Raw genomic sequence first — 14,395 nt, 5'->3', positions numbered from 1 at the left:
GGGTTTTTTTCACAATGGAGACAAAGATTTATCCACTGCAAACCAGTTGAGTGGGGGTTAACCTCTTAACGAGGCATGCTATGGAAGAGTTTGCTCTCAATTTGTTTGACATTGCAAGAGGTTAAATAAATGAAATTGATTTGTGTAGTTTTCCTTTGGCAAAGGAGGGAGTAAAAGTGCCATAATTACTATTTGTAGGTAACTCAACAGTGTTTTTTGAGTTAAATATACAGGAACCCATTCCTCACTGAATAATAATAAAAAATCTCAGAGAGTTTTTAGTCAGTTTCAAAGAGAAAAGTTGTTAGCATTGAGGAAAAGATTGTGGGAAGAGATTGTTTGCTTTTGAACATTAATTAGCTGCTAGTCTTTCCCCCTTTCTATTCAAATTAGGCCATAATGGTCCACACCTGCACATAAGAGGAGGAACTTCAATCTTTCCCATTCGTACCAGTAGGCTCTTCCTTCTTATGAGTTGCTTCTATTTTGCCAATTAAGTCCTAACAAGACATGTGGGCAGAGTGCTGCGCACCCCTTGTTTTTTTTGTTTTTGTTTTAAAAAGAATTCTGCAAAAGCACACAACCAGGCAACTGTAAATTCTCCGAGGAATCAAAAGAATCTCCTCCGTTCATGCAGACACCTCCTGAAGTTAGGAGCAAATCTAGAAAAATAAATGAAAGCAATTGCAAATGATCAGAATGCAGTTTCCAGATTTCTGCCAATGTTTGGTGTAGGGATTTTTAAATGTGGTTTGCTCATGCAATTCCCTGGTTTTTGTGCAAAACTATGGGATCAAAAGAGGAAGCAATAGCCACCTCTGCTCAGGAGCACACTGGAAATACTTACAAACACAAGCTGGTAAAGAAATGAAAGCACCAAGGAAGGAGTGAGTGGAAAGGGGAGTAGCAGAAAGTGAGGGTTGATCTACCCATTCAAAAAACAAACAAACAAAAAACACAACCCTGTAACTAGTAGTCTGTGATCCGGAGTAGTGATATTTGGATGCCAATCTTCCCCATTTTACAGTGGAACCCCGGGTTACGCACACCCCGGGTTGTGGATGTTTGGTTTAAGAACGCCCGCAACCTAGAAGCATTTCCGTAGTGTGCGTCACCCGCGCGCGACTCCTGGATGTGCAGAACATTTCTGCGCACTTCGCGCATGAGCAGAAGCGCTCAAATCACACTACTTCTGGGTTTTGGTTTTTTTTTCATGTGTTCGGGATACGCACGCCCGCAATATGCACGGTGACACAGAACTGATCGCGTGCATAACCCGGGGTTCCATTGTATTAGATTATCCCTGTGTTGGATAAGGAGGTTAGATTGGTTTCAACTAGTGCCAGGGCCTTTTCAGCACTGGCCCGACGTGGTGGAACGCTCTGTCACAAGAGAACCAGGGCCCTGCCAGATTTGACATCTTTCCGCAGGGCCTGCAAGACAGAGCTGTTCCGCCTGGCCTTCGGCTTAGACTCACTCTGACTCCTTATATGGAATTTGGTATATAAATTATCCCTTGGCTTTTTTGCTGGCCCATGTAGGACCAGCATGGATAGCTGGCTCGGGTGAATATCCGATCTTTCCTCCCTTTTTGGTCTTGATTTATGGGCTACTACTAAAATGAGGCTGCATTTTAAGCTGTATTTTAAGTCGTATTTTAATTAATTGTTTGTTTGTTTGTTGTTTTTCTTTTCTTTTTTTCTCTATTACTTTTTATTGTAATTCATGTTTGGTGTTAGCTGCCCTGGCCGGGGAGGGTGGGGTATAAATAATAATAATATTTATTTATATTTATTTAAACCTGAATTTAAAGGAGGACAGCATCAAGACTGGTGTTGTTTGAGGGTAAAGTCATGTGGACCATGCAAATTAAATCGGGATGCAAGCATCTGCAAACACACTGTAAACTCTGGTGTGGACAAGCCCCGTGTTAACGTTATGGTCAATGGTTTGACTCTCTCTCTCTCTCTCTCTCTCTCTCACACACACACACACACACACACACACTTTAAGAAATAGGAAGCCTAGTCCAATCCCTTTCAAGTAGAAATAGAACAGAGCAGGGAGTGCCCTGAGAGTCCCATCCTCTGATCTAAGTTAGCCTGGCAAAATGGTCACCCTGCGCATGATGCACAAACAATTCTATGCCCCATGGTCGTAGCCCCATAATACAGCACTGTGACCTGCACAGTGGCTGCACAGGAGTTTCAAGGCAATTCGCAAAGACTTATGTCCTGTGAAAAGTATAGCAATGCATATCTTTTTAAAGGGTGGAGGTGGACAGAGCCCCACAGCTCAAATTTTGTATAGGAAAAGGTGCAGCCACGGCAGCTGTATGTTGAAGGAGCCACTTCCTCTTCTCTTTTAGCCTGGCACCAATCAAAAGCTCCCTGATCAACTTATATAGCAGATGGCCTCCTCCAACCCCCGCACTCTCAGTTGTGCAAAAGTAGTTCAGTACCTAGCGGTAAATCTGCTGACTCATTTCAGTACTTAGTTGTCACAGACTGGCTGGGTGCAGAGGTGGGAGGCACCAGCAGCTGGGGAACCCCCCCAAGGGAACCCCCGGGATAGAAGGCTCAGAGCCAGAGGATTGGTGGTGCGATGATGATGTGCAGTTAGAGGAAGCAGACTTTGCAACACACAACTATAACATGAAGCTGCTGCTGATCCCCACAATATTTACCAATAGTGGGTCCAATGGTCAAAGAAGGCGGTTTCTACACATGCAGTGAGGGGCAGATTGGGCTTGTCAACCTGAGAAAGTCTAGGAGAAGGAAAACTCTGATCCTAAAGCTCTGCTGCCTTGCAGGATATTTTCTAGAGAAGAAAAGGCTCAGGAGTAAACCCTACACAAATCCAGAGTGGAGTCCCTAAGGTGGCTGGATTGCACCTTTTACAGCTCTTTCCAGCAACTCCTGCAGCCAAGCTGGTGCCAAACATATTGCTCTGCTTTCCTTTGGACCACTCTCAAGACAGACAGATGCCAACAACAACATGTGTCATGACTGTTAGGACATGTTCACATCTTACTACACATCCAGATTGAAGCTGTTTTGAGGGGGGGGAAACATCAAACAGAAGCTACAGGATTGGTTTGGATTGTGGCTATCATTGTGAATGCGGTTTCAAAAATTAGCAGTGGGAGGCCACTGGATGGTGACCATACCCTTCTGTATGCTCAATTGGTTTTCCACTCACCCCCCCCCCCATTATCACTGCTTTTAAATTCCCTTTCCTCTCCCCATTGTCAAAGTTTGGGGAGGTGATGGGAGTTTATGTTGCTTAGGTTGCAAAGGAACTGTGTACATGTATAACACTATATTAAAACGCAATGTTCAAGAATGAGAGGAATTTCTGCAGAGAGATGAGATGTTTATGGTTTACTACCAGAGGGTATGTGTCCAAACATGTTTGGATGGAAAGACTGGATGTGTTGATTCATCAGGGTCTTTCACTCAAGTCTGGTAGAGTTTCCGTTTGCTGGGGCTGAATCAGAAGGTCTTGTTTCCCCTCCCGTCTTCCCCCTTTGGGGAGCCGATTACACAAGAGTGGAGCTCTAGGTCTTCCACATGATCAAAGAAATGACACAGTAGACTGGACAGCTCAGAAGCGTCAAGTAACTGAAAGTCTGCAAATGGGAGGGGGGACATGTTTGGACATGTCAATATGGGGCTATATATAATATGCGCGCGCACACACACACACACACACAATGTGCAATGCAATTGACTAAATACGGGCATGTGATACAAAGGCAATCCACACTGGGGAGGAAATCACCCAAATTCCAGGGATGCACTTTAGATATATATTCACCATTTTGTAATATTTGCATGCAACATTCTGGGTCTGCAATGTCAGGTTTTCCCCTCCCCCTTTATTCCCTAAAGTACAAAGGGGTCAAGACAAGGTTTGAAGTTTATAAGATACTAGGCCCTTCTGGCGGTTCCCTCACTGTGAGAAGTGAAGTTTCAGGGAACCAGACAGAGGGCCTTCTCGGTAGTAGTGCCTGCCCTTTGGAAATGCCCTCCTGTCAGATGTCAAGGAGATTAAAAAAAAACCTACATACCTTTTAGAAGACACCTAAAGGCAGCCCTGCATCGGGAAGCTTTTAATGTATGATGGTGTGTGTGTGTGTGTGTGTGTGTGTGTGTGTGTGTGTGTGTACTTTATATTGGAAGCTGCCCAGAGTGGCTGGGGTTACAAGTAATAAATTGTTGTTGTTTGCAATAGCTGGAGAAATGGATGAAGGGAGAGGGTATAAAATAAATGGGGGCTTGAGAATTCTACTCTGTGATACCTCATGTTCTTACCTAGTGCAGCTCCACTCAGAAATTAATACTCAGTATTATTTAAAAAGTACCGGTACTGCATTTTCATTAAGCTGTTGGGGGGGGGGTAAAGTAAGTAGAAAACAGGAGAGCAAGCGCAGTAAGAGGGGCACATGCTTTCCCTAGAGCACTCTTCACAGTAAGGTCTTAACAGCTGGCGACTTGCAGTACCATGCATGCTTTGTAAAGAGGAAAGAGCACTTGTGTTTTGAGAGCAGAACCAACTGGTTCCAAGCCGAGTACAATCTGATAAGAGAGCTTTAAACAACAGTAAGTGACAAGCTGCAAAGCAGTTCAGTGTGTTGCCTGGGTGGGGTGAGGTGTGGGGGGGAATTACTGAGCAGCCTAACCTTTCCCTACCCCAAAGTCATTTTACTAGAGCTGATCATATTAGACGGGACCAATCCTGAGTTTGGATGATGCACTAAGCCACAAACCTATTTACTGTATTTGTACTGGCCACCAAATAATATACGTCTGTTTTCTGAGTGACTTAGAAGAGTACTTAGTGTAAGAGTTTACAGTGGTACCTCAACTTACGAATTACTCGACATACGAATTTTTCAACTTACAAATGGACATCCGTTGGCGGTTTTAGATGGGGTTTACTCGATTTACGAATTTTAGATGCAGTTTACTCGACTTACAAATTTTTCTGAATTTTTCATTTCCAATGCATTCCTATGGGGAAATCGCTTTTTTCGACTTACGAATTTTTCGACCTACGAATGTGCATTCGGAACGGATTAAATTCGTAAGTCAAGGTACCACTGTATTTTTTAATTCAGTCCATGGTGAGCAGATTTCGTGGCCCTGGAAGCAGCTTGTGTGAACGGAACAATGGACCTGGCTTCAGCTGAGAGATAGCGATGAGACGCTCCCTGCCTTTTTGTTCCTTCAGCTGCCATTTTGTTCCTTCTCACAAATGTCCCTGCCGTTGGCCATTCTACTAGGATGCATTCAAGGGAGAAATGAGACAGCAGACTTCTCCCAACAGCTGGGACTCGCTGCCCTTTGGATCTTACTAATGCTTACCCCTATGATATTATGAAATCCAGGGCAACCGAGTATGTGTTCAGGATCATAACCAGATGCACAGATAAAAGATGGGGGACACCTGGCTTACCAGTATGACATGTGAAAAGGACCCAGAGGTCTTAGCAGATAGATAGATAGATAGATAGATAGATTTGAAAAGTGTTGATGATCAACTCTAAATTTATTGTTTTTCTATTTGTGAAGGCGTTGGCTCTGAAATGATACCAGGATTCAAGAAGGGGGGAAAAAACACAGTCTGCTGCAAGTCCACTGTGTGATTGTATTGGCTCAGCTTTAAAGTTCTGTTTTTCCACACAGGATCAAACTGCACTTTGAAAAACAGACCACAGGACATTGGTATTTATTATGGTGCAATATCAGACTAAGCAGTTGAGATTGCTGAGGAAGATGAGGTCAGAATACGCAACTCAGGAAATAACAGCAGCCATAAATATATCTGATAATCTGGAAGCTTTTTTTTTTTTTTTTTTTTAAATGGAATATAAAATAATTAGAAACAGAACTTCTCAGGACAACAGAGCAAAGTTTGCCATCTGTCTTCAAAACAAAAGATAACATCAAAAACGAACAGTGCACAAATGCAGCCCCTGCACCGTTGTAGCAAACTAATAAGGGCCTATCTCGAAAAAGGTTGAGATAAGGCAGATGGCCTGAAGCACAATTTAAAGATTCAGTACCAGTTCTCCCTTGTAACTAATGGATGCACTGTACTGAGTTTTTACTCCCCGGTTTTTTTGCAGGGCTTTTTCTTTCTTTTCTTTTTTTTTAAAAAAACTCAGAAGTGTGTTAGTGACTGATGTCCCTGCAGCAATGCGTTCTGCAATGCAGATGTAGCGTTCCATGTGTGGACCTGCTCTTATGGAGTTATAACAAGTTATCATAAAAATAGGGGGATTCCTATTTCAAGCAGCTCATACCCCAAGGTTTGGAGCTCAGCTACAGTGGGGTCAGTCCAAAACCAAGGGATTGTCAGGCAGGTAGTCAGTCTGTTCCACTCAGTTACAAGGAAACCAGATACCGTATCAGCCCCTTGAACCAATGGGCCAAACCTCATGGCTCTAAGCAAGTAGGGGCAGAACTATGCTCATGGTTTATAACATTAAGGAAGGGTTAAGAAACGGTTGTCATAACATATTTGGACATACAGTGTGACCCAGGAAATTGAACGGAATCCGTTCTGGAAGTCCGTTCGACTTCCAAAACATTCGGAAACCATGGTGTGGCTTCTGATTCGCTGCAGGAAGCTACTGCAGCCAATCGGAAGCCGCGGAAGCCACGTTGGACGTTCGGGTTGCAAAGAACATTTGCAAACCGGAATACTCACTTCTGGGTTTGTGGCATTTGGGAGCCAAAACATTTGACTCGCAAGGCATTCACAAACCAAGGTACTGTACAACTGTACAGTATTACATTTTGCTTGTAACGTTAATAAAACGTTGTTAAAATGTGACACTAGAGAGCACTGCAGAGCAACCAGGAAGCAGCAGTGAGGGGACCTGCATTGTTACAGAGGAAACAGGTAAGGAACATTTTTATTTACCAGCATTCCCTGTGACATTTTAGATATATCGTTCTAATAGCATTAAAAGGGTCAGTGTAGATTCAGCTGGGGTTTCTGTTCGCCTCTCACTCTATCTTGGGCTGCTGCCTTCAATGGCACACTAGGCTGGTCTGGGAACCTGGAATGGTAGGTTCCTTTTACCATGTGCATGAGATCTGTTCAAAGCAAAGTTCTGCTCGTAATTCACTGGATCAGCATAAGTCTTACAGCACCCAAGTGGTTGCTGGCATCCGTCTGTCTCGAGAGACAATGGAGTGCACCTCTCCAAAAAGCCCCAAATTGGCCTACCCAGGACGCAAGCCTGGGCAGTGTGTATGGATGTCCTGGGCTGCCCAGACAACAAGACCCCGCCCCGTCCGCCTCGCTGGTGTGGTCCAAAGGAAAGCAGTGCTTGGCACTAGCTTGGCTGCAGGACGCATAGCTGTCAACCCTCCCTGCTGTAAGGGAATTTCCCACAAAAAAGGGAAAAGTTGACAGCTATGTGCAGGAGTTGCCGGAAGGAGGCATAAAGGCGCCATCCAACCGTCTTAGGGACTCCACTCAGAATTTGTGAAGTCCACCCCTGGCTCAAGTGTGGCAGAAAATCCTCAGGGCCGCGAGTTTGATAGCACTATGCAGAAAAGGTGTTACAGTCAACCTTCACCAAAGAGGCACCGTGAACTCTGAGTGAAACTTCATTTGGAATTTGGGATGGGGGATATAAAAACACAAGAGGAAAACCACAGGTGTACAGCAACTCAGTACAGTCAGCAGCCACTGTTACATACATCGTACAGGACATTTTCTGGCACCGCTGTCCTTGTAAAAATCGTTGAACACTCTGTGGAGAGTCGCAGTGGAGAATGCCCTTTCTCCTGCCAGAATGAGGCGCACTCTGCCGCAGAGAGTTCTAACCAGTCTCTCTTTCCCCTGCTTGTAGCATCCAATTCTTCTCCCCTTTCAGTATTCTTCTACTATCTACTTGCTAGTCAGAATGTGGCAGTGAAGGGAGCAGTAGGCCTGGAGAGCACCGGGTAGACCTATTGTTTGACTGGGCTGCTCTCAGTGCTTTTTCTTTCTTTCTGGGGTTAGTCAAGGGTACACAGTAGTGGCATATCTTTTTCTAGAAGAAAAGCACTGGTTGCCTTTGCCTGCTGCAAAGTGGTGGCTGCTCATGCCGTAATGGGAAAGGAACACCATCTACCTACCATATTTTTCCGTCGATAAGACGCCCCCCATGTATAAGATGCCCCCTATTTTGGGGGACTCCAAATTAAGGAAACATCCCTCAGCACTACGCGTGTATAAGATGAGCCCCAATTTTAAACCTAATTTTGCGGTAAGAAAACAAAACCCTAGTCTTATACATGGGAAAATATGGTAATCTGAATGATGAAGCTCAGGTTGGTAGGATTCTGGGGGGGGGGGGAGAATTTGCTAACAATCCAGCAGTGCCCATGTTGACGCAGTCCTCTCCATGTGGGGGGGGGCAGGGCCCAGGGCAATCGCTCCCAATGCCCTGCATTAAGAAGAGCCTGCCAGCACCCCCTCCCCACCTCCAAATTCAAATTGGCTGAGAAGTTGAATGTTCAAGGAAGGAACTTTCGGAGAAAGAGCACTCATACTCAACATGGTGGGAGCTTGATGCAAAAGACAAGCAGATGGATTGTGATCTTGTAAAAGTTACCAGGAACTTAAGCAGATGTGGAGGAGCAGAGGAGAAGAGAGACAGACGAATGGAGGAAAACCATTGCTGAACTCTTTCTTTTTTTTCTACCTCTGTTGAACCACATAAGGTAAAGGTAAAGGGACCCCTGACCATTAGGTCCAGTCGTGTCCAACTCTGGGGTTGCAGGGCTCATCTCGCTTTACTGGCCGAGGGAGCTTCCGGGTCATGTGGCCAGCATGACAAAGCCACTTCTGGCAAACCAGAGCAGCGCATGGAAATGCCATTTACCTTCCCGCTGGAGCAGTACCTATTTATCTACTTGCACTTTGACGTGCTTTCGAACTGCTAGGTGGGCAAGAACAGGGACCGAGCAACGGGAGCTCACCCCGTCACGGGGATTCGAACCACCGACCTTCTGATCAGCAAGCCCTAGGCTCTGTGGTTTAACCCACAGCGCCACTCGCATCCCTTGTTGTATGTAACACATACACAAGTGTAAAAGACTGATCAAATGTGATGCTTATTTGCATGTTCATTACTGGGATGCAATTACTGTGGCCTTTGGTCCATTTGGTTTTGGCAGGCATATTTAATTTGCATAACTAAAGGTGGCCACTTGAGGGCACGATTGCTCCAGGATAGAAACCAGAGGAAGAGAAAGTCAAAACTTACTTTATTTACTAGAGCCAGGTGGAGCTCTTTAGTCTTTTTCAGCCCACTTCCTCAGAACCTCAGAACTGACCAATAGCAGAGCAGTGTGGAAATGCTCTCCTGCAAAAAAATCAGTACATTTGCCACCCAGTGTTTTTATTTTTTATATGAATGAATGAATGAATGAATCAAACTCCAGGCAACATTATTTTTTCTCTGCTGGACAGGTCACATATTGGGAAGCTGTGTTTTGCATGGACAAGAAACAGGGGCACGAGGGTCAGAGACAACGGGTGAAAATTATTCAGGCATGTATATACACACAAACAAAACTCAAGGATCCCTAATGGCAGAATAGCAGCTGATGGTGGGGGGGGGGGGAGGAAGGAGAAATAGTTCAATTTCTCAAGGCCATAAAGGAACATTTATGCAGGAAGCCCTCTTTTGCCAAATAAATAAAAACAAGAGCAGCCGTTGGAAGTTTCAGTGGTCAAGCTTGCAGCTGCCATTTAATGTCCTCGGCCTTTTTGGTTTTGATAAAATGCAGCCACCCAGGCTGCGAACTAAAGATAGTTAAATGAATATTGTATCTGGTGAGGGGGAGAGATGGGAATACAGACCCTCTCCATCACCTCTGCAGAAACATCTTCCTCTCCTTTTAAAACAGCTGGTCATTCCAGCTTCTTTTCCTGTTTCCTCCCTCAAATTTTTCATTTTGTCTCATGCCTTTTAGACCAGGGGTAGGCAACCTAAGGCCCGGGGGCCGGATGCGGCCCAATCGCCTTCTCATTCTGGCCTGCGGACAGTCCGGGAATCAGCATGTTTTTACATAAGTAGAATGTGTCTTTTTATTTAAAATGCATCTCTGGGTTATTTGTGGGGCCTGCCTGGCGTTTTTACATGAGTAGAATGTGTGCTTCTATTTAAAATGCATCTCTGGGCTATTTGTGAGGCATAGGAATTCGTTCTTTTAGTTTGTTTGTTTGTTTCAAAATGTAGTCCGGCCCCCCTGAGGGACAGTGGACCAGCTCGCGGCTGATAAAGGTTGCTGACCCCTATTTTAGACTATAAGCATGAAAGGCAGGGATGTAAGCAGCTCTGGAAGGCTTTTTCAGCTGGACAGCATGATATAAATGCTTTAAATAGATAAACAAATGTTTTCTTCAAGGGGTTTAAGGTGGCAAACAACACCTTTCTTCCCATTTTATGCATACAACAACCCTGTGAGGTAGGCCAAGGCTAGGGGAAATGTGACTGATCCAAAGTCATGAAGTAACCTTCATGGATGTCCAAGAATTTGATGCTGGCATCTACAGTCCTGGTGCAACATTCAAACCACTGTGTGCCATCAGTTCAGACCAAAGCAAGTACCTAACTTTTTGCCTCACCATTGAAAAAAATATATATGGTGTCCAGTTGTCACCTCACACAAGAGGACAAGTCGGGTTTAATTAGCTTTTGGCACTCCAAGACTTAATCAAATTCTAGCACCTACTGGACCCAGAAATTTAAGGGAGTCTAGTACCCACAAACTCATAACAATATATCAGTGAAAAGAACACACACAAAATGTATTATTTTAGGAGAAATTGCTGGCCAAAATAAGGAAAAAAATTGTACACTGAAATGTTGATTTTTATGAGGGCTTAAAAATAAATCAAAAACAACTTGATTTTAAAATGTGCCAAATACAATTTAAGATTGTGAAAAAAGTGAAAAACAGAGAGAAGCTGGAATTGACAACCTGATTCATCCTGAGTGGCGGCTGCTGATTTTGGCAGCAACCCCCTGTATACTTATCTGAGAGTAAGCCCCACTGAAAGTTACTTCAGAATGAAAATGGACCAGATTTCAGCTCAACAGGCTTGGGAGAGGAACAGATGGATTCATGAAAAGTAGATCTATCTGTGACTAGTGATCTTTATCAGAAACCTATGGAGATGGTGAGCAGCTGTTGTGCATCAACAACAAGGGATTTATCCACAACCTTCATCTCTTGTTCCCGAGCATCCGGAGGTGTCAAGCTGACTGCTTTTTGGTATCAGAAAAAAGGAATTAAATGGACAGCGGGCACACCTAACAATATGTGCTTTTATATATACTTAATCCCTTGATGTTTTATCGCTGAAGGTTACTGGAAACCTGGAGGCTTCATCAAACCTTGAACTAATCCATGATCCAATACCCTTCTGCGTCTGTGCAGCAGTACACAGGTGTTCTATTTTTAAAAGCGTTCAGCTCTCTCTGAGTCTCATGTGTTTTCATCTCGCGGGGTTGCTCCTGAACTTCCAGTCTGTAACTTTTGATTATCAGAGAGAAACAAGTGGAATCTGCAACAAAATGTTGCAACACGGGAGTCCTTCCTCTTCCTGTCACCTACCCTTTGCCAATTTTCTGCCCTCCACCGCTCCCAACAGTGTGTCAAGATTCTATCACAGCTGAGGATACTCAGTCCCCATTGGGCTGCTTTTGGGTCTCCCTAACCCCTTAAGGCAGGGGTGGCCAACTTCTAAGAGACTGCGATCTACTCACACAGTTAAAAACTGGCAGTGATCTACCCCCTTTTGGGGCGTTCAGATCACAGTTCTTGAGTTTCTTTAGGGAGGAGGAAAGCGACAGTGAGCTTTTGCTAGGAAGGAAAGCCCTGTTTTTGGTGGTTCAGGTCATTTTAGGGGTGCAGGGCAAAGATGTTGAGTTTTTTTTAGGGGAGACAAAGTTATTTAGCTTCTTTTGGGGAGCCACTGATCTACCAGTAATCTACCACAGATGTTCACTGATCTACTGGTACATCACGATCTACCTGTTGGACATGCCTGCCTTAAGGGATGCAGGTGGCACTGTGGTCTAAACCACTGAGCCTCGTGGGCCTGCCGATCAGATGGTCGGCGGTTCGAATCCCTGCGATGGGGTTAGCTCCTGTTGCTCGGTCCCTGCTCCTGCCAACCTAGCAGTTTGAAAGCACTTCAAAGTGCGAGTAAATAAATAGGTACCGCTCCAGCAGTAAGATAAATGGCATTTCCGTGCGCTGCTCTGGTTTGCCAGAAGCGGCTTAGTCATGCTGGCCACATGACCCAGAAGCTGTCTGCGGACAAACGCCGCTCCCTCAGCCAATAAAGTGAGATGAGTGTGCAACCCCAGAGTTGTCCACAACTGGACCTAATAGTCAGGGGTACCTTTAACCCCTTAAGGTTATTCCCCCTTTTGGGGGGGGGTACTTCTGCAAACCTTAGCTGCCCATTCTGCTCATACCCACCATCCCTCTTACCTGTATGTGTGGGTGATGCATTTTTTTTATAGTTTTCATTAAAGATTTTCTTGTGCTACAAAACAAACAGATGGGGGGAAGTACATTGTTTGTCTCCAATTCATAGAGTCTTTGATTACATGTAGTGAGAGAAACATTTCTCTGTAGACATCTTGCGGTTCGGGGGATATATATATGGTTGTTGTTCTTTTGTTCTGTTGCATAGTGCTAATGTAGGGCTTTTAGTCAGCATCATGTGGATATATCCTTTGTTTATATATATGTTTGGGGTGGAGTAGGGGATTAACTGGGTAATTTTAGCTACGTAAGCACTCATAGCCCGATTTATGCTAAGATATAATTCAGTGGGATCCAAATGCACATTGCTGGCTACCACCCAAAGAGAGAGAGGTGTGCCTCTGTAGTTGTATACAGGGTTACTCACAGTATCTAGTTCTCTGTGGAACTCAGGAGATAGGAAACTGCCTTTTACTCCAGCCCAGTACTGTCCACACTGATTGGCAGCAGCTCTCTTGGGCTTGCCGATCAGAAGTCTGGCAAGGTTCTCTCCTAGCCCTAGCTGAAAATGTTGAGGTTTGATTCTAGGACCTTCTGTGCGCAAAGTCTACCACCAAGCCACAGCCTTCCCACACACACACACAAAAATCATATTATAGTGGGGTTACTGTATTATTTTTAGAGGACAGAAGGCAAACAGAATGTTAAACTCGGTCTTCAGGGAGCTGAGCTCTTATGGCAGCTCCATAATGGGTGAGCTTGGGGAATGTTCTATCTCAGCCTCAATTCCCCATCTGTAAGAATGGGTTCTAATTTCACATGGTCGTTGAAAGTGTAAGGAGCAATGGGGTAGAATGCATTTCAATAGGAATACATATTTGTTTGGAAGTCCTGCTGAGGTCAAATGGACTTCCCTAAGGAGGTGTGCGTTGGGGCCACTTCTCTTGCATACTACAAGTGCCATAAAAATGGTGAATAACCACAGTGAGTCTATGAATCAACTCAGAGTTGCTCAAGCGGACAAGGTCAACGACAGAAGGTTATCTCTCCACCACCCCCCAAATCAGAATCCATTGGCTGGATGTTATTTGGGATCCATCTGTCAGACCTCAGATAAAGACTTCTTCTGCTTTAAATTATTATCTGGAGCGATCATTTCAGATTGATTTGGGAGTTGCTAATTTATGTGCTCCTGTTACAGATACTGAGATAATAAAACAGCACTTTCCTAAATGGAAAGCATGTGTTTATCGAGACAGAACATTTCCTGCATGGAGACCCGATCATAATGGGACTTACCGGGATGTGCCATGGAAGCTGTGCGGTTACCACGCGAAGGGGAGTTGTAGATTACAACAGCTTCTGCACCCTGCGCAGCTGCACGGTTGATCTTCTCTGAAAAAGTGCAGTTGCCTCTTGCGATCAGGGCAACCCATGGCGATGCAGGGACAGCAAACTCAGTGTTCCAAGTGCAGGCTTGGTGGTTGGTGGAATTGGGAATGACCACCAACCCCCTCGCATCTGCCACAGGAGAGTCCACCCCAAACAGACCGCATTCACACCTGTCGCTCTCTGAGGTGTTGTTAAAGGCGTTGAAATAAAGCAAGCTCACATTGGCTTTGACCCCAACAGCATGTGCAGCTCCCAACAGGCCAGTGAGAACCAGGAAGCAGGCAGAGCTGAATTTTCCCACTTGCTTCATTGCTTGATCCTTACAGCATTTGCAGGTACTTTCCGTTGTTGTCAGTCTGCTGCTTCTCCGAGTGGTCTGAAATTTCAATCCGAGGCAGGTAAGCAACACCACTCCTTCCAGGATCATTAGATCTTTCATTGCGTCATCTCCATTTCAGTGTACTGTGCTTATCTCAGGGGAATAAGCT

The 14,395-nt window shown here is 44.8% G+C and overlaps 1 protein-coding gene across 1 annotated transcript in view; it reads right to left on the bottom strand.

Moving 5' to 3' along the window:
- Nucleotides 1-14,217, bottom strand: part of RNF128 (ring finger protein 128) — a 55,502-nt gene extending 41,285 nt beyond the window's left edge. Inside the window, exon 1 of the mRNA XM_033137561.1 lies at nucleotides 13,815-14,217. Within this exon, the coding sequence (XP_032993452.1) occupies nucleotides 13,815-14,217 (403 nt within the window). The remainder of the gene's footprint in view (nucleotides 1-13,814) is intronic.
- Nucleotides 14,218-14,395: the final 178 nt, after the last annotated feature.

This window comes from Lacerta agilis, chromosome Z (genome assembly GCF_009819535.1).
Source record: "Lacerta agilis isolate rLacAgi1 chromosome Z, rLacAgi1.pri, whole genome shotgun sequence".
NCBI classification, from domain to species: Eukaryota; Metazoa; Chordata; class Lepidosauria; order Squamata; family Lacertidae; genus Lacerta; species Lacerta agilis.
This window is presented reverse-complemented; position numbering and strand designations above follow the sequence as displayed.